This window comes from Hyperoodon ampullatus, assembly GCF_949752795.1.
Source record: "Hyperoodon ampullatus genome assembly, chromosome: 18".
In the NCBI taxonomy this organism is placed as follows: domain Eukaryota; kingdom Metazoa; phylum Chordata; class Mammalia; order Artiodactyla; family Ziphiidae; genus Hyperoodon; species Hyperoodon ampullatus.
Genome location: NC_136931.1, coordinates 4,803,758 through 4,822,915, shown reverse-complemented (window position 1 = coordinate 4,822,915; position 19,158 = coordinate 4,803,758). Strand labels below are relative to the sequence as shown.

The 19,158-nt window shown below is 53.8% G+C and overlaps 1 protein-coding gene across 1 annotated transcript in view; it reads left to right on the top strand.

Moving 5' to 3' along the window:
* ATP2C2 (ATPase secretory pathway Ca2+ transporting 2) overlaps positions 1 to 19,158 on the top strand; it is a gene marked incomplete at its 5' end in the record, with an annotated part of 82,181 nt that extends 63,023 nt beyond the window's left edge. Inside the window, 16 exons of the mRNA XM_079724275.1 lie at positions 2,967 to 3,091; positions 3,240 to 3,337; positions 4,251 to 4,352; positions 5,520 to 5,609; positions 6,528 to 6,629; positions 8,411 to 8,567; positions 9,851 to 10,021; positions 10,803 to 10,900; positions 10,997 to 11,047; positions 12,581 to 12,747; positions 13,189 to 13,257; positions 13,335 to 13,451; positions 14,647 to 14,794; positions 16,958 to 17,056; positions 17,154 to 17,295; positions 18,797 to 19,158. Of these exons, the coding sequence (XP_079580401.1) occupies positions 2,967 to 3,091; positions 3,240 to 3,337; positions 4,251 to 4,352; positions 5,520 to 5,609; positions 6,528 to 6,629; positions 8,411 to 8,567; positions 9,851 to 10,021; positions 10,803 to 10,900; positions 10,997 to 11,047; positions 12,581 to 12,747; positions 13,189 to 13,257; positions 13,335 to 13,451; positions 14,647 to 14,794; positions 16,958 to 17,056; positions 17,154 to 17,295; positions 18,797 to 18,915 (1,855 nt within the window). The 3' untranslated portion in view covers positions 18,916 to 19,158. The remainder of the gene's footprint in view (positions 1 to 2,966; positions 3,092 to 3,239; positions 3,338 to 4,250; positions 4,353 to 5,519; positions 5,610 to 6,527; positions 6,630 to 8,410; positions 8,568 to 9,850; positions 10,022 to 10,802; positions 10,901 to 10,996; positions 11,048 to 12,580; positions 12,748 to 13,188; positions 13,258 to 13,334; positions 13,452 to 14,646; positions 14,795 to 16,957; positions 17,057 to 17,153; positions 17,296 to 18,796) is intronic.

Here is a 19,158-nt window from a genome sequence, read left to right as displayed (position 1 = left end):
TGTTTACTATGTGCTTGCATCGTCCAGTGCTGATGGAGCTGGACCACGGAGTCTGCAGGCTGGTGGGGAAAGTAAACGTGAACAATTGAAGTGAATGTTAGCAAAATAATCACAACTTATGATCAAAGCTACAAAGGAAACAATGGTTGAGAGATTAAAAGGGAGGCGGGAAGGGATGTGGCCGGAAAAGGTGGCCAGGAGAGGTTTCTCTGAGGAGTTGAAGCTGGAGAGATGCTGCTGAGGGTGGGCGGGGCGTTCAGGCAGGGGAATGGCAGGGGCAAAGGCGTGGAGGCGGAGCGAGCGTAGCGCATCTGCGGAAGCCGCGGGGAGGCTGTGGTCGGGCTGGGTGATAAGACCAGACGATGGGGTAGATGAGGGGGCTGGTCATGCGGAAACTCACGGGCCCCTTTTTCTCTGAATTCTAATCACATCCTCAGAACCCTTCTCAACACGCCGTGCCAGGCCATCTCTACTATTCTTTTGGAGCAGAGAGATGAAAAGTGTTGGCCATTCTTGGGACGGTGATGGGAGGTGTGACCCCTGGCTTGTTCTGAGGAGGGAGGGGGAGGAGGGAACAGGGCAGCGGGCAGCTGGCTGCGCTGTGGACGGTGGAGTTTGAGGTGAGGGCAGGGCCTCCTGCAAGAGGAGGACGTGTAGAGCAGGGGGTCTTGGACTTGACCGTAACTCACCTCACCATACAAGGGTCCCTGGGAGAGCTTGTCCCACACAGATTGCCGGGGCTCTGACTCAGTGGGTCTGGGGGGGGCCGAGATTCTGCATTCCTCACATGCTCCCCAGGGATGCTGATGCTGCGGGTTCAGGAAGCATCACTCTGAGCAGTGAGGCCATGGCTACAATTACCCTAGTCGGGGCTCCAGCAAGAGGTGTGGCTAGGGAAGAAGATGGGGCCCCAAAAAGAAGGCTCAGGTGACTAGGTCTTCAGAGGTAGGGGTGGTGGCAGAGGGTGGAGCCTCAGCCACGAGGGGCTCCCAGAAAAAGCAGAGCTCTCCGAGGCCATGATGCATGAGAACCTCCCCCAAATAAGGATGCGTTCCATCCCATCTTGTAAACCACAGAAAGTTCCATGAGGCAAAAAGACTTAAATATTTCCAGGTCAGTAAGGGAAAAGGCTCCTGTGTCCACCGCATCCCTGCTTCCCCAAGGTCATTTCTGATTTCTTGTCTAACAGCCCCTTTCATCTCCCTCATCTCACTCGGTCCATGGGAAACTTGCAATTGAAAGAAAACTGATTCTGGTCATTTCACTTGTGACTTTGAAAGGATGAGGTTCTTCAGTTTTTAGCAGAAGAAAATCACTCAAAACCTCTCCGTCATAAGGTAGAACTGGCAGGATAGCTGGTGAGGAAGAGATTCTCCAAAATAAATAGCATGAGAATCATTCTTTTAAAAACTTTATCCCACTTCCTTCTGCCTTGAGCGACATTCAAGATGACCCAAGGTCTACTTGCTTTTCCTGGTCTATTGTAATCTTTGTTAGTTTGCCAATTAATTTTTTATTATTATGAAAACATCCAGGCACACACAATGCCCTTCTCATGCCATGTAGGAGGAAAGTGCCCGTGAGAACCCTTTGCAAATGTTTGCTTAGCTGGCCTTGTCAGCCTGTGCCATAAAACCAAGGAAGCCTTCTTGCTGTCACCGTAGAAACCGGGCACAGTCCCTTGACCAAATTCCGTCACCTTGGTTTATATAACTCACCCCTGAATGCTCCATGGTCTCCAGGTGAAAGGCCGCCATTCATATACCGTATTTCTTTGATTCTAAGACACACATTCTTTTTCACCTTATGCCTTCTCAAGTCAGACTGCTTCTCACAAGTGAGGTGATAAGAAAGCATCCCGGCACCGTTAATGGGCAGTATGTTTTTCCTTTCTTAGAGGTGCGCAGGATAATGGTGCCCTTCCCGATCAGCAGCGCGTTAGATCTGATGAAATACGGTAGCCGTGCGTGGCTTCGGTTGAATGGTCCTCCTCGGCGGCGGGGCTTTCTGATTATTAACCAGCCTATGTAGAGCGCTCACTATGTGCTACGCCAGGGTGGGTCCAGGCTCCTGCACTTGCCATGTGTTCACTCATTCCTGTGTGTTCACTCAGCAAATATTTACTGACTACCTGCGGCACCGTGCTGTGCAAAGGATGGACCGCGCTGGGGCGTGGCATGGTAATGCTCACCCCACAGCTCCGCACAGTCTGCCCCGCACTCTCCAGCCTCCCCCATCGGCCTGAGGTCACTGGCAAGACACAAACCCTGCCCACAGGAAGGGGATCCTGTGCTCAGTCCCAATGCACATTCCCAAGGGAGAAGCTCATTGGTTCAGTGGAGTCACATGTTCTCCTCTAACCCAATCAACCTTGGCTGTGGGAGGGCGGGGCCACGCGGTACAGAAAGAGCTGGGCGGGGGGTGTCCTAAGCAGATGAGCAGACAGCACAACAACCTGCTTAGGCCAAGGCCTCGCTGGGCCACTTCACCTCCCCCAACTTTCATTTCCTTGTCTGGTTTTCTCACAGCAAGTGTCTAAACCATTAGACCAACTTAAAGTAAAATTCAAGGGACCCACGGAGGACCCTCTGAACCTAATAATTCCACTTCCCACTTAGTGCCTGATTCTGGAAATTGCTTTCATAGGGCCCAAGACATTTGTCTCTAATAGATGACAACAATTTAAATGCAAAAGCACTTAAATAGGCAAAACAACGGACAGGCTAATTCACACTAAAGTGTGGATGTCTGGTAGGAAAGCAGGGTTTTGCAGGGGGAAAGCTCAGAGCAATGGACGCTGAAGAAGGAGGCAGGTGTGTCATGGGGCTGGGAGCAGAGAACAGAACAGAGAAGGTGGGGGACCCACGGACAAGCTTCACCGGGCAAACATGCTGCCAACGCCAGGTGGGATGCACGTCATCGTTCAGTGCGTGCTAGAGGTGATCCGCCTGGCCTTTTCGATCCAGCCTGGCTGTGGCCGCCATTCCCGAGGGTCTGCCCATCGTCGTCACAGTTACGCTGGTCCTGGGAGTGCTGCGGATGGCCAGGAAGCGGGTCATTGTGAAGAAGCTGCCCATCGTGGAGACTTTAGGTGAGGGAATCCAGCTGGTTGGATTCTTCCAAATTGGACTGCATGGGCATTTTAGTGCCGTGATCATTCAACCTGGGTGTTTCCTAAGCCTGAGAGTTGGTGGGGACGACTTCTTGTTCTTATAAACTCTGGTGTCTTCTTGTGCCAGGTTGCTGCAATGTCATCTGTTCTGATAAGACGGGGACTCTGACTGCCAATGAAATGACTGTCACCCAACTTGTGACGTCGGACGGGCTCCACGCTGAGGTGAGCCCGTGTGAATTTATAAGGTTCAAGTCCAGGTTGTGCCCTGCCAGACCCCTTCCTTCCCAGAGAAAGCACATGGAGTCTTCCAGAGAACAGTAAGGAAGAAACAAATATGGGTTATTGGACAATCTCCTTGCTACAAATAGCAGCAAGGAACATGACTGATGGGAGGCAGCCACCCTCTGGTTGGCGGAGGACGCTGCACCCTTGTGTTGTCACGTTGTCCATGTTTCCTGTCATATCACAGCCACAGAGTAATCGCAGCAGAGATTACTGCCAAGGCTACGATATTTGCTATCGGCTCTACAAGAAAGAGCTTGGGGCTTCCCTGGTGGCGCAGTGGTTGAGAGTCTGCCTGCTAATGCAGGGGACACGGGTTCGAGCCCTGGTCTGGGAGGATCCCACATGCCGCGGAGCAACTAGGCCCGTGAGCCACAACTACCTAGCCTGCGCATTTGGAGCCTGTGCTCCACAACAAGAGAGGCCGCGATAGTGAGAGGCCCGCACACCGCGATGAAGAGTGGCCGCCGCTTGCCACAACTAGAGAAAGCCCTCGCACAGGAACGAAGACCCAACACAGCAAAAATAAATAAATTAATTAATTTAAAAAAAAAAAAAAAAAGAGCTTGCCTGCCCCGGTTCTAGAACATAAGCACCCTTGTATGCTAATACTTGGTTTTCATAACCATAATTTTTACTGGCTGAAGAATGCCCTGTTGCAATTTACTGAAGCACGGCACTCGGTGAGGTATCTGATTAATACGTAATCCTGCAGGGGACATTTCATGCTTGGAGATGTGTTCGTGGTGGGACCATGTCCTTGGGGATGGATCCCCAGAAAGGGATATGGGTCAAGCGGGGAAGCGTCTTTTTGCCTCCTAGTGATGCCCTGTTTTTTGCCTTTGCCCTGTAGGTCAGCGGAGTTGGCTACAATGGCCAAGGGACTGTGTGTCTTGTACCCTCAAAGGAAGTCATTAAGCAGTTTTCCAACGTCTCAGTGGGGAAATTAGTTGAGGTAAGTGTCAGAAGTGCCACCGTGGAAGTAAACGTGCATTTAAAACAGAGCTAATGGGGACTCTCTCCGGAAAGAGAGACAGCAGTTGGACCAGCTGGTTCTCGGTGATGACCGGGCCACGGCCCAGGGGTCAGGTTGTCACGGCGGCCCAGATACAGATGGAAATACGGGACGTAAAGGAAGAGCCGGGAGCACCTTCCTCCCCCCTTGCTGGCTGGACAGGGAAGGGGCTCCGTGAATGTCGGGAAACAAGCACGGGACGAACGCTGCCTGTTGTGACCACCAGTACTTGTGATGTGAGCCATACCTATCCTCGCAGGAGCTCACGTCCCCTCCCCACGGGAAGTCTGACCACCATCCCCTCCGCGCAGGTCCCACCTCCACGGTGACAATTAACAGAGCCCTGAGAGGGCTGCCCCATTATCTCAGTTGTGCAGATTGAGAAACGGGAGCTCGGGACTTCCCTGGCGGTCCAGTGGTTAAGACGCCGCGCTCCCAATGCAGGGGGCACAGGTTCGGTCCCTGGTTGGAGAACTAAGATACGGCATGCTGGCATGCACAGCACCGGCCAAAAAAAAAAACAAAACGGGGGGCTCAGAGAGGTAGCGTTGAGTGCCCAAGGTCCCCCAGTGAGTGGGAGGGAGCCGGGATTCACCCCCGTGCTCTTTTTGTTTATTTGTTTCTACTTCTCTTTTTTCAGTTATTATTTTAAATTGAGATGTAGGTCGCACACCACAGAATTCACCCTTTTAAAGTGTACAGTTCAGTGGGTTTTAGTATATTCACAAGGTTGTGCAGCCATTACTGCTGTCTAATTCCAGGACGCTTCGTCGCCCCAATCAGAAACCCCGTCCCCATTAGCGGGCACTGGCCATCACCCCACATGCGTGACCCCCCCCAGTCTGCCTGCCTTTCCACTTCCTCATGACAACTGTGTGACGACCAACATTCAGCAGAGTCAGTAAATATTAATGGTGTGGATTTTGAAGATCGGGGACTGATGTATTTTGAAGAGTAAACTTGTCCCTGGCCCCTATGCCAGCCCCAGCTCTGAAAATGGGTCCAGTGTTCAGGGCTGCACCTTTTCACGTGCCTGAGTAAGCCCGGGACCCTGGTGGGTGCAGCTCCAAATACTAACAAACGACCTTCGGAAACCTCTCCTTCCAGGCAGGCTGTGTCGCCAACAACGCCATCATCAGAAAGAACGCCATGATGGGGCAGCCCACGGAAGGCGCCTTGATGGCCCTGGCAATGAAGGTAGGAGGTCTGTGACGTCTGCGTGGGGAATTCTTTCACTCGGAGCTACATTGGCAGCACAATTCCAGGTCCTGTCTGAGTGAGGGAGGTCCTCACATGGCCTTGTCCTCTTCTTAGAAGGACACCGGTCATACCGGCATGGGCTCCCCCTAACCAGCTCATCTTAACTTCGTTACACCTGCAAAGACCCTATTTCCAAATCAGATCCTGTTCGCAGGCACTGGGGAATTACACCTTCCATAAGTCTTTGAGGGACACAATGCAACAGATGACACTCCCCTAACGAGACTTTTTAGATGTTTTTTCCCTAATCACTCCCCCCATAAGATTTTAATACCGCAGACATTACGGAAAGACCCAAACGAACTTTTTTGTCAGCCCAATAGTATGTATCTGTTCCTGTACTGTATGGGTATCTGTGCTTTATACATAAAAGGAGATTTTTTTCACCCCCTAAGAACCCATTTTCACCCCTTGGGGGGCGATGGGATGCATGGGTTAGGATTGGTTTACAACTGGGCAAACCAAGGCTCAGAGCTGTCAAGGAACTGGCCTGAAAGCCAGCAAAGAGAGAGTGAATGTGAGGCCTGGAAGGGACCCCAGGTGGTGACCCCACTTCCCAGGGCTCCTTTTGCTGCCTCTTCAAGTCTGAAACATTCATCCCGGCAGAAACCCCACAGGTTCCAGCTAGAAGCTGTGGCAGAGGCCATCAGGCTGTGCCTCTGGGACAAGAGAAAAGAGATTGATTTCTTTTCGGGTGGGACGTTTGAAAGCAAATGGCTTTTCTCTGTGTGCTAAATGCTTGGGTTTCTCATCTGCCTGAGGTGGTTTGAATAATGAATAATTTAAACGGACTGAGCTTTGCCTAGAGATTGGTTTAGGATGACTCACTGAAAACGTCCCATTTTATTTTCCTAGATGGGCTTAAGTGATATTAAAGATTCATACATGCGAAAAAAAGAGATTCCATTCAGTTCGGAGCAGAAGTGGATGGCGGTTCAATGCAGCCCCAAGAATGAGGTGAGTCTGCCTCTGTGCCCCTTTCCAGCAAAGCAAAATGCAGACATCAGGAGAGTTTAAAGTTCCTGGCTACTTCTGTGAGCTTCCAAATATGTGAAAGTTCAGTTGATGGCAATTAAGCCTTTGATTATCTTGGGTCCTCTTCTGAGACTGTCATCTGAATCTCTGGTTCTCAAAGTGGGGTCCCTGAACCCGCAGGAGCATCACCTTGGAATTTGTTTGAAATGCAGATTCTCAGGCTCTACCCCAGACCCACTGAATCAGAAATTCCAGGGCTGGGACCCGGTCACCTGTGTCTGCTGGGGATTCTGATGCAAGTTCACGTGTGAGACTCACTGGCCTACAGTACAATGACTGAGTAATTACTACTGGCGTGACTGCACGTCCTACTGACGACACTGACCCCATTGCTAACTTAGGGTCCTTTTTCCACATCCCTGTGCTGAGTTCTTTACACATATGATCTCATGTAACTGTCACAACGGGGGAACGCGCCTTCATCCTGAAGGGGGATCCAGGACACACACCCCGGCATCCACCATAGATGGTGTGGACAGTGAACTCGCATGTGTGTACACACATAGGTTCTAGGCCACCAGGGGAACAGGTACCAAATTCTTACTGGCTGTGCCTGGGTGGGGATTCAGCCAACGTTTTCCCCCCACTTTTTTCTTTTTAAATTTTCTGTAGCTTTTCAGATTTTCTGAAATGAAAAAACTTTTTTTTTTAAGAGATTTTTATTGCCTTCTTTCTACCTTTTTCTCCAAACCTTCTGCTCTTTCTGGAATCTGTCACGTCTTGCCCATGCTGAGATTTCCCATCTCATTCACAGTGGCGGGTAGCTCGGCCAGCTTATCCCAGGTCTTTGCCATGAGTGGACAGGCATATAAATTCCGGGTGCTTAAGAGGGGTTTTGGTTTTTTTTTTTAATGTTTTAATACCTTCAAATCTTATTTCCCCCCCAAAGGCAATGGTAATATATTTTCATTGAAAAAAATTATAGAAATGTAACTTCAAAAATGGAAGCTCACGACAATTCTGCCCCTCTTTTCTCCCTACCCACTCCCCACCCATGCTAACACCCCTTAGCAGTCAGAGATAGAGTGTTCCAGATTCTAAATGTGCAAATGCAACATGGGGGGTGGTAGTTTCAAAAGAAGGTCATGCCGTATACAGTGTGTATAATTTGCTCTTTTCCCTTAAATGTGTCTTGGAGAGCTTTCCATGTCAGTTGGCACAAGCTCATTCGCTGCCCACTGCAAGTAGGAAGGCGCTGTGCTCGTGCCGGGGTTACAGTGTGACCCACACTGACAAGGCACCTGGCGCTTACGGTCTGGGGGAGACGGAGCTTAACAAATACACAGCAAACGGGTCACCTGCTCATTTGGGTTCATTCTTATGGGCCAAGTTCATGGTGCCTGCCTTGCTTGGAAGTCTCCCTGAAATAGACATCTAGTGGTCAGTCACACACTTAAAGGCACAGCACTGGCTGGGATATGACCAGTTCGTGAAACGTGTGGATGCTCTGCGTGACATCAACCAGGGAGCCCGATGTAGGGCGGGGCCTGGTTTGGGTCAGAGATCGGCCTCACCCCTCTGGGCTGCAAGGTATTCCATTGCGTGGATTTCCTGTAACTTCTCTAACCTGTCCTGTATCGGTAAACAATGACGGTCCGGGATAAATAACCCTGCCGTGAACATCTCTGTGTGGATGAGGTGACGGTCACCAAGAGCTGAAGCAGCCAGTGTCAGGCGATTTTTTTCCTTTTGTCTTTTCCAAGGAGCAGGAAGACGTCTACTTCATGAAGGGGGCCTTCGAGGAAGTGATTCGTTACTGTACCATGTACAACCATGGGGGTATCCCCCTGCCGCTGACGCCCCAGCAGCGAGCCTTCTGCCAGCAGGAGGAGAAGAGAATGGGGTCGCTCGGCCTGCGGGGTCAGTGCCTGTGGTCCCAGCCCCAAGCTCTAAGTTTGCACATAACACTGACTTCTCAAGTGTATTAACGCAGGGTCCTGAGTCAACGCAGTGATGATCAGAGTGGTGTCAGGCAGGATGCTAATGCAAGCAAAGCCAGGGTGGGCTCTCTTGGGCAGATGAAAGATAGGGAGACCCCCACCCATCTCAGCCGCCAGATGACACCCGTTATCCCAGACGCAGCTCACGTGTGCAAGAAGAGGTTCTGAGTTTTCTAAGACAGGTGAACAGGCCGCCCCTGAAACAATGATTTTCCCGATTGGTCGTCTTGCTCACGGCTCGCTGTCAGGAAAACCCAAAGCTCTTGTAAATTAATAGACATTTCATTCCTTGGCCATTTCCAATTTTCTGCACCAGGGCCGACGCCTTCCCCGATGGGCTGAACATTAAATCTCACGTTTCCCGTAGTGTCATATGTCAGCCTGTCGGTTTTCAGAGAAAATGTCTAAAAACACTCTGGAACACGTGTATTCCCTCAGGGGAAAGTGAGAAGCGTTGGCTTGCTGTATTGGTTTCAGTTGCCCTAGTTTTCCCCTTCAGGGGACGGTAATTATAAACTGACAAGCCTAGAAGGTGAGGGCATGACAGAACAGAGCTGAGCTTAGCTGAGCAGGGCAGGGAGGGTTGCTTTGAGAAAGGGGGGAATGGTACCCGCATCGCTGGCACACCCCCTGGCATCACTGGTACGGTGTCATGACTGAGGGATCACAGCTGGAACTTGCTGGCCTATCTCCCCTCCCATATCAGTAAGGTGACAAAGTAAGGTCAGTTCTCACACCACCCCCTCAGAGCACCTGTCCCCAAGAGCCGGGCCTGGCTTCTGTGCCACTGAAACGGAGTCCTCTGACCCGTGTTGCCTCCTGCACATTTTTCTTGACCTTGGTAGCTGTTGCCCCGAGTCTGCTGGCAATGACAGATAGGCAGGCCATCAGAAATGCGCCCTTATGTGCCAGCCCACGGGTGTTCTCGTGGCCACTCCCCTTGGGGACTGCACCACCGGTGCCCAGAGGCCCGTCTCCCGCTGGGCAAGTTGCTGCTTACCCTGCTCTCCATCGTGGGTGAGCCGTCAACAGCCGCTGCCCTGCACGGGCCTGACGACCACCGGAAAGATCGTCCCTTCCCTTGTGGTCCAGGGACTTAGTGCCCAAGCCCCTCGCGGACAGAAGAGGGTCTGGGACACGGTGGGGCTGGGCTGACGGGACGAAAATCTTCTGAGCCTTCTGTGGGTCTTGCTCTGTCTGCAGTGCTGGCCCTGGCTTCTGGGCCCGAGCTGGGGAAGCTGACGTTCCTGGGTCTCATCGGAATCATCGACCCTCCGAGGGCTGGCGTGGAGGAAGCAGTCCACGTTCTCTCTGATTCGGGCTTGTCCGTGAAAATGATAACGGGAGATGCTCTGGAGACGGCCTTGGCAATAGGTAACCAGGGAATGGGGTGGAGGGTGAGGGTCGCTACCAGTGCTTCCTCCTCGAGGGACCTGGTCAGGAGAGCTCACACCTTCCTTCCACGTGCTTGGAAGAGATTCTGAGGTTCGAGGACCAGCATCCCACCTTCCGAGTGGGTGTTTGTCTCTAAAATGTTGGCAGGTTCTCCTAAAGAGGAAAAGACCTCGTGTGCACCGAGAACATTCTCTGTCCTGGGGGCCTTCCATCCATGATCTCACCTCATCTCCACAGGCAGCATCACTGCCTGTACACACTTCCAGCCTGGCTTCTGCCAGTAGCGGTGTGCCCTTGGCAAACCATTGAGCCACTCTGACCCTCAGGCTTTTCATCAGCAGAGGGCTAGCAACCTTCCTCCTCCTACTCTTTTTATTACTGTTAGCAGGGTTGCCACACCTTGGGTTTCTTCCCCCTCTGTCTTGAGGCAGCCTGGCACCATGGAAAGATCAGACTCTGGAATCAGACAGAAAGAACCATGTCAGGTCCAGTATTAGCACTTACTAGCCCTATGACCTTGGGAAAGTCACTGCTCTCTGTTTCCTCATCTTTAGAGTGGGGATAAGAGGCCTTTGTTGCCAGTTCATTCTGTGGATGGAATTAAGGTCAGATACCATAGCAGGTGCTCTCTAATTGGGGCCACTGTGGTTTTGTTTTTCCCTGTGGCCAAGGCGGGGCCTGATGTCAGGTAGGTGGCGTGAGGGGCACGTTTAGGCACCACAGGCTCAGGCCCTCAGAAGGGACTGTCCACACCCTGCAGGAAGAAACATCGGCCTGTGCAACGGGAAGCTGAGCGCCATGTCCGGGGAAGAGGTGGAAAGCGCCGAGCAGGGCGAGCTGGCCAAGCGCGTCGGGAAGGTGGGGTCCTCCCGAGGCTCGCCACCGAGGGGCGTGGGGTGAAGGTGCCACCTCCTCAGTCACTGATGCTCGGCCCTCTCCCGTCTCCGTATCCAGGTGTCTGTCTTCTTCAGGACCAGCCCAAAGCACAAACTCAAAATCATCAAGGTCAGTTGTGTGCCTCTCTGGTCCCTCAGGGCACAGCCCAGGGCGGTGGCGGCTCTGCTCACAAGGTGGTCCAGGGCCCAGCGGTGGCCGCCTCCTCTGCACTGGCCTCTGGGGAGGGGAGAACTGGGGGTCCCGTGCCACGTATACCAAAAGCGGGGAGCGGGAATTGGGTGGCGCAAAGGGAGAAACGCAGAGCCCAGCCTTCGTTAGTCGGGTGCTCCTTGGTGTATTCCTGTTATTTAACTCCAGGCCTTAGTTTCCTCATCTGTAAAATGGGGATAATGTGAATGACAGAATGACACCAGCTAATTCACAAGGCAGGAGAGGGTGAAACGAAGCCAGGGGACTTACCTGGCTGTCCAGTGGTTAAGGCTCCACGCTTCCAGTGTAGCGGGTGCGGGTTCAGTCCCTGGTCAGGGAACTACGATCCCACATGCTGCATGGCGCGGCCAAAAAAAAAAAAAAAGAAAGAAAGGAAGCAGGGCCTGTGAAGCCCTTGGCAGCTGCCTGGCCCAGCGCAGGTGCTTTCTGATGGTGCATCAAAAACGAAAGGACTAGAACGAGAGACTCCTGCGTTTTCCCGCACACGGATGCTTTGAAAAGTTGCTCTTTAACACGTGTGTTTTTCCTTTTGTGTCATTTTGGGGTTTTTTAGTTCTACAGAGTGAATCTCTGTGCCAGTCATTCCTCAAAGAGAATATTAATACTTATTGGGTACCACATGGATTCAGGGGGTGAGCTGATTATTATTTGTTAATGGTTGTTGACTGAAAAGCACACCGTGAGAGCTGTGAGTTAAGTTTTATTGGGGGCAAACTGAGGACTACAGCTGGGGAGACAGCGTCTCAGCTCTGAGGGGCCGCTCCGAAGAGGTAGGGGGTGGGGCATGTATGTGACTTTAGTGAAGGGGGTACCAGCAGTCATGCACACGTTTTGGCAGAAGGCTGCTCCTGGCCACGAGGAGCAGACGTCTCTGTTAGTGATTTTAGTGCTTTTCTAGATACGAAAAGTTGTAAGAATCTGGGTGCATAAAATCTGCTCCTGGAAACAGCCAACCATCTGAAGGCTTGTTCTGGCAGTTCTCCCCTCATTCCCGATCTCCGCCCTGAACTCCTTTCAGGGGCTGTGGAAGATCAGCGGCTGCAGTGGCCAGTGACTTCATCCTTATAGAACCAGACGGCAAGCGACAGTTTTTAGTTGGTGTGGTGATGGATAACACATTCACGCCTTCGCTCTGTGCCGGGCACTGTCCCCTCTCTGTTCTTAGTTTAGGGCTCACAACAGCCCTGATAAGGAGGGACTGTGCTCCCACTTTGCAGATAGAGAAGCTGAGGTTAGGTTCAGGGCTTGCCCCGTGCCCACAGCTCGTACGGGGGGAACTGGGATTCAGACCCGGGCCAGCTGACCCCAGTGCCCTCTAGAGAGGGGCCTTTGCCGTGGACCACTCAGTGTGAGAGGCGGGGCAGAAGGAGGGAAGGATCTGGAAGGCAGGTCCTCAGGCTGCAGGCCTCCACTGGCCTCCTCTTTCCAAAGGCTTTGCAGGAGTCAGGGGCGATCGTGGCCATGACGGGGGACGGGGTGAACGACGCGGTCGCCCTGAAGTCGGCGGACATCGGGATTGCCATGGGGCAGACAGGGACGGACGTCAGCAAGGAGGCCGCCAACATGATCCTGGTGGACGATGACTTCTCAGCCATCATGTAAGCTGCTCTTTAGGTGTTTCTTCAGTGGCAAAAATGCCTGGGGTGGCAGCCCCCTCCTCTGCTGTGGTGGGTATACACGGTGTCCCCAGGCCCACCCCCCACCTCACGGAAAGCAGGGCCACGGGGGACCCTTCTCCTTGGTGGATCAGCGAGGGGCACCTTCGGGAGCCTTGGGTGAGGGCTGGGGTCCCAGGGCTCGGACGAGAGGATGGTCTACAGTCTTTGGACAGAATGGTGATCGTGGCCTGGGGACCAGTCCCCAGCGGCTGAAGCCACCTGTTAGGACATCGGCATCCTCTACTGGTGATTCCCCGAGAATGCCAGCAAGGAGAAACGTGACCTCTGGTGACACCGTCGCTTCCTTTAGCAGGTGACGGAGCTGGCTGACCCTTCTCTCCCGGCCGTCTTTGTGAATAAATGCTTTCTCCTCTCTGGCAGGAATGCGGTGGAGGAAGGCAAGGGGATTTTTCATAACATCAAGAACTTTGTCCGATTTCAGCTGAGCACGTAAGTCGAGGCCGGCGTCCCCGCCGTGTGCCAGGTCTGGGAGCAGCTGGTGACAGTGCCCTGTGTGTGCCCTGCAGGAGCATCTCGGCCTTGAGCCTCATCACACTGTCCACCGTGTGCAACCTGCCCAGCCCCCTCAATGCCATGCAGATCCTGTGGATCAACATCATCATGGACGGGCCGCCGGCGCAGAGGTAAGGCAGTGGGGAGCGTGCTGGGGAGACGGCAAGGGGATGCACCAGGCGCAGGAGGCGGCGTCTGGTGGGCGGGCAGGGGGACGACGAACTTTCTGCTCCTCTGCCTGGAATGCTCTCTCCCTGAGCTACCTGCATGGCTCGAGTCCTCTCTTCATTTGGGTCACTGCCTCCAAGAAGTCCTCCCTGATTTCTCTAGCAGCAGCTTTCTCCCTCCCAGTCACCTTACCCTGCTTTATTTTTGCCTAGAGGGGAACATATTTCCTTGTTTATCTGACCATAATCCATCTCCCCTTTAGCATGTCAGCTTCCTGGGGGCAAGGGTTTTTTGTTCCCTGCAGGATCCCCGACTCCTACAGTGGTGCCCGGCACACACTAGGTGCTCAGGACGTTATTGGCTGGATGAATGAGGAGGGAGCGTGAGGCTAACCGAGTGAATGATGCAGGAGGAAGGATGGGCCCTGGAGGCAGGGAGGCCGGTGTGAGCGAGCGAGGCACTTCCCTGTGTCTCAGCACAAGGCGGGTGTTGCTGTCGGTGCAGCTGAATTGTTGGTTATTAATCTAATCACCACCGGAGACGGCTTTGCTGCCCCCGACGCCCAGCGAGAGGGCACCTCGTATACGTGCTCTCCCCGGGAACGGGGCGCGAGCAAAGTCGGACCCCAGCCGTATCTGCCCCGCGTGGGCGACCCCCAGCCTGCTCCCTCCTTGGTGCCCCACACCTTCCACTGCGGGCCCAGCCCCGATCCCGCTGCCTTGGAGTTGGCTGAAGGCAGGTCCCCTCAGTTGCTTGGGGGCTCTTCAGTGGGCAGGGCCAGGATCCCATTTCTCCAGGCCAGCTGGGATGAGGCCAGGCCCGAGCTGGGGGCGGGGGTCTCCGAGGTAACGGGGAACGACCGGGCACCATTCAGGACCACGTGGTTGGCCACAGGCATGGTCTTCTGTCACCGCAGTCGTGGCTGGGGATGCGGGAGGGCGGTGGAGCTGCTGGGCTGTCGGTGGGGTCCAGGCTGTGGCAGCAGAGCAGAGGACGTGAGGCAGGAGGGGCCGGGGACAACCTGGAGGCACTGCCCGCGCCCATCCAGGCCTTCGATGTGGACCCTTGTGCGTCACTTCGCCGGGTGGCCTCGCGCATTTAACCACTGCACGTCTTTTCAGTGGTTTATTTCAAAGCATCCGGTTTTGTTCCGAGCAGCTTGGGGGTAGAGCCGGTCGACAGGGACACCCTCAGGCAGCCGCCACGGCACATCAAGGACGTGATACTCGGCAGAGCCCTCATCCTGAAGATCCTCCTGTCGGCCGCCACCATCATCAGCGGGACCCTCTTCATCTTCTGGAAAGAGGTGGGGGAGTCCTCATGGGCTTGGCCAACGGGTCTGTGCAGTGGCAGACGCGGGGCAGGGGTGTGGTCCCGGCCCCCAGGGGCGCAGGCGCCGTGGCTGGGGGAGACAAACACACGTGCAGGGCAGCAGAGGGCGGGGAGGGACTGCGAGCCAACGCTGCAGAGGTGGGACCGGGCGGAAGGGACGTGAGGCCTCACAGGCAGAGAAAAGGCAGCAGATTTTTTCCTAAATGGGACACAGTGCGTCTCCTGCTTTCTATTATCCCCAGGAGACAATCTGACATCTACTAAAGAAACTCCTGTCTTATTCTCAGGAGGTGACTATTTGGGAGATCTTTTTTTTTTTTTGCGGTACGCGGGCCTCTCCCTGTTGTGGCCTCTCCCGTTGCGGAGCACAGGCTCCGGATGCGCAGGCTCAGCGGCCATGGCTCACGGGCCCAGCCGCTCCGCGGCATGTGGGATCCTCCCGGACCGGGGCACAAACCTGCGTCCCCTGCATCGGCAGGCGGACTCTCAACCACTGTGCCACCAGGGAAGCCCGAGATCTTACTTTTTATTTAATTTTTATTTTATATTGGGGTGGAGTTGATTTACAATGTTGTGTTAGTTTCAGGTGTACAGCAAGGTGATTCAGGTATACATATACATGTATCCATTCTTTTTCAGAATCTTTTTCCTTATAGGTTATTACAGAATACTGAGTTCCCTGTGCTACACAGTAGGTCCTTGTTGATTATTTACATGTAGTAGTAGTGTGTATAAATTAATCCCAAACTCCCAATCTATCTTCCCTGCCAATGATTCCCCTTTAGTAACCATAAGTTTGTTTTCAAAGTCTGTGAGTCTGTTTTGTAAATAAGTTCATTTGTATCTTTTTTTAGATTCCACATATAAGTGATATCATATATTTGTCTGGCTTACTTAATATGATAATCTCCAGGTCCATCCATGTTGCTGCAAATGGCATCATTTCATTCTTTTTTATGGCTGAGTAATATTCCATTGTATGTATGTACCACATCTTCTTTATGCATTCCTCTGTTGATGGACGGTGAGGCTGCTTCCATGTTTTGGCTTTTGTGAGTAGTGCTGCTGTGAACATAGGGGTGCAGGTATCTTTTAGAATTATAGCTTTGTCTGGGTAATTCTTAGTTTTTTAAGGCACCTCCATGCTGTTCTCCATAGTGGCTGTATCAATTTACATTCCCACCAACAGTACAAGAGGGTTCCCTTTTCTCCACACCCTCTCCAGCATTTATTGTTTGTAGGCTTTTTGATGATGGCCATTCTGACCGGTGTGAGGTGTTATCTCTTACAGTTTTGATTTGCATTTCTCTGATAATTAGCGATGTTGAGGATCTTTTCATGTGCTTTTTGGCCATCTGTATGTCTTCTTTGGAGAAATGTCTATTTAGGTCTTCTGCCCATTTTCTGACTGGGTTGTTTTGTTGATATTGAGCTGTATGAGCTGTTTATATATTTTGGAGATTAAGCCCTCGTCAGTTGCCTCATTTGCAAATATTTTCTCCCATTCTGTGGGTTGTCTTTGTTTTTCTTTTCATTACTCTAGGAGGTGGATCAAAGAAGATATTTCTCTGATTTATGTTAGTGTTCTGCCTATGTTTTCCTCTAGGGGTTTTATAGTGTCTGGCCTTACATTTAGGTCTTTAATCCATCTGGAGTTTATTGTTGTGTATGGTTAGGGAGTGTTCTAATTTCATTCTTTTACATGTAGCTGTCCAGTTTTCCCAGCACCACTTACCGAAGAGGCCGTCTGTTCTCACTGTAGGGGATCTCATTATGCGTCACCTTTCCGTGGCCTGCAGGTTCAGGCAGCCCCTGTGCTGAGACGGCCAGTGAGCTAGATAGAGAATTAGGCATGTGGTCGTCCAGGCGTTTAAACCCAGCTCGCCCCTGTGCGGGAGGGGGGACGGGGCGCCGGACAAGCCCCAGGTCTGTTTTTCGCAGGAGTGTTCCCCACGGCACCCCCCGAGGAGCAGCTGGGCTCTTGCATCCTCAACGGCCCGGAAGAGGCCCCGCCTTTGTCCAGCACATGTGCTCAGCCAGGCGGGGGGAGAGGCACAGACCTGTCGGTTCTAACGGGTCCTGAGGGCGGAGTCCCCGCCTCCCCTGCACCTTCTCACCCTGTGCACTCGCGTTCCAGATGCCCGAAGACAAGGCAAGCACCCCGCGCACCACAACCATGACCTTCACCTGTTTCGTGCTCTTCGACCTCTTCAACGCCTTGACCTGCCGCTCCCAGGTGAGACCCCGCTGCCCCCGGCAGCACCGGCTCCTGCTTTCCCGGCCCTAGTCTCTGGGCGGCTCCTGTGCCCCAACTGTGCCCTTCGTCTCCGCAGACCAAGCTGATAGTCGAGATCGGCTTCCTGAGGAACCGCACGTTCCTCTACTCTGTGCTCGGGTCTGTCCTGGGGCAGCTGGCGGTGATCTACCTGCCGCCCCTGCAGAAGGTCTTCCAGACGGAGAACCTGGGGGCGCTCGGTGAGTGGGAGGCGTCACCCGGGACCGCAGCCGTCCTCGCCGCATGCACGGGGCAGCTGCAGACCTCTCCAGGGTGTGAAGTCCCCGCATGGGGCCATCCTGTCCCCAAAGGACTGGGCTCGTTCCTGGACATCTGCACTGGGTAGGAGGAGGCGACGTGATGGGGGGAGTGGAGGCGACGTGATGGGGGGAGTGGAGAAGGCAGGAAACACGGGGGTAGCTCCTAGGAGTCAGCAGAGGGCACAGGGGTCTCAACGTCCCGGCCCACCCCCTCCCTGCCCCAGAGCAGGAGGCTCAGAGCAGGGACGGTGAGGCCCAGGGGCAGCACCAGGATGGACCACAGTCTGGGCTCAGCCTGTGATGTGCTGCCCCAGCTTAGGAGTGAGTTTACCCTGTTGGGGGTTTTAACAGGGCCTGTGTCACTGGGACCCCACTTACCTGGAGGTAGGAGTGGGCCAGCTGGCAGTTCCTGCTGAAAGGGCCACATGCAATGACCACAGCTCTCTGGGCCCCAAGCACACATGCCATGTGGGGGACCCCAGGGACTCCCCTGCATCTTCAGCAGGCTTCTGGCAGATCCATGGTCTCTCTTCGGAAGCTGCGCCGGGTGGCTTGGCCTCCTCTGCCTGAAACGGTGGTGACAGGGACCAGAAGTGGGAGGAGGCGGCCTGGAGAGCAGCAGTGCAGGGAGGGCACCCGGGTGACCGCCGACCCCGCTTTCCATCGGCAATCCCAGACCCCACTGGGGAGCCAGAGGGTGAGGGGGCTGGCGAGGCAGCCCCCAAGGCAGAGCACAGGGTGGGGCCCATCCCAGGATCATGAAATGCTCAGCAGCATCCGAGGTGGTGGAGACAAGGGCACTGAAAACCTTTGGGCAAGACTGGGAACCCTCAGCTTCTTCTTCCCCAAAATCTAAACAGCAGGGTCCCTGAGGGTATGGAGAAAAGAAAAGAACCTAAAAATGTTTTTTTACAGATGTTTCCATCCACTGGGAATTCAGGAAGCTTCCCAAGTCTAAAGGAAGTGCAGGGCCTGTGCTGGGCACCATGTCCGTCACGAATCATTGCCCACAGGGAGCCGAGCAAAGGCTCAGGGGGAGAACATAGGGCCAGCCCTCCACAACAAGCCGGAGTCGGGCTGGACTGGAAGCCTGAGCTGTGGCCGGGGGCATCTGCCCAGGGAAGGGTCTCCTTCCAGCTGCAGCTTGCATCCTGCCCGCCCCCCAGCTCTGAGCCGCCTGCGAAGGCCAGCTGGTCCTTGTGGAGCTGGCGCTGCAGCGTTTCGGATGCTGGGCTGGGGAGATCTCTGCCCCCGCAGGGGAGGGGCAAGTCTGGTCCTCAGCTCCCGGGTCCGGGCCCCTCACCTCTGTAACTCAGAACGAACCAAGCACGGGGAACAGAACTCCACGGCCCCTGGGCTCCGGTGCTGGGCAGCGCAGGGCTGGGGACCAGAGGGGCCAGCTTGCGCTCTCTGACCTTTTTCTCTCTTCACCTGTTGGCAGATCTGTTGCTTTTAACTGGATTGGCCTCCTCCGTGTTCATTTTGTCAGAGCTCTTCAAACTAGGTGAAAAATTCTGCTCCAGAGCCAAGAAAGCCCAGATCCACCAGGAAGATGTATAGTGGACCCCGACCCATGTAAAATTCCCCTAAATCTATATTTTTATGTGACTGTGGCCCTCCCCCTGCCCCGCCTCTTCCGAGAGGTGCTTTCAGGACACCGTGGCGTCAGGTCACTCACCTGGCTATTCCTGGGAAACCGGCCGGGAGCTTGGGCCCAGCCTTGCGTCCATCCACCAGTCTGTCCCGCCAGGCCCTGGGCCAAACAGTGAAGGACCTGCACAGAAACACCTCACTATTTATTAA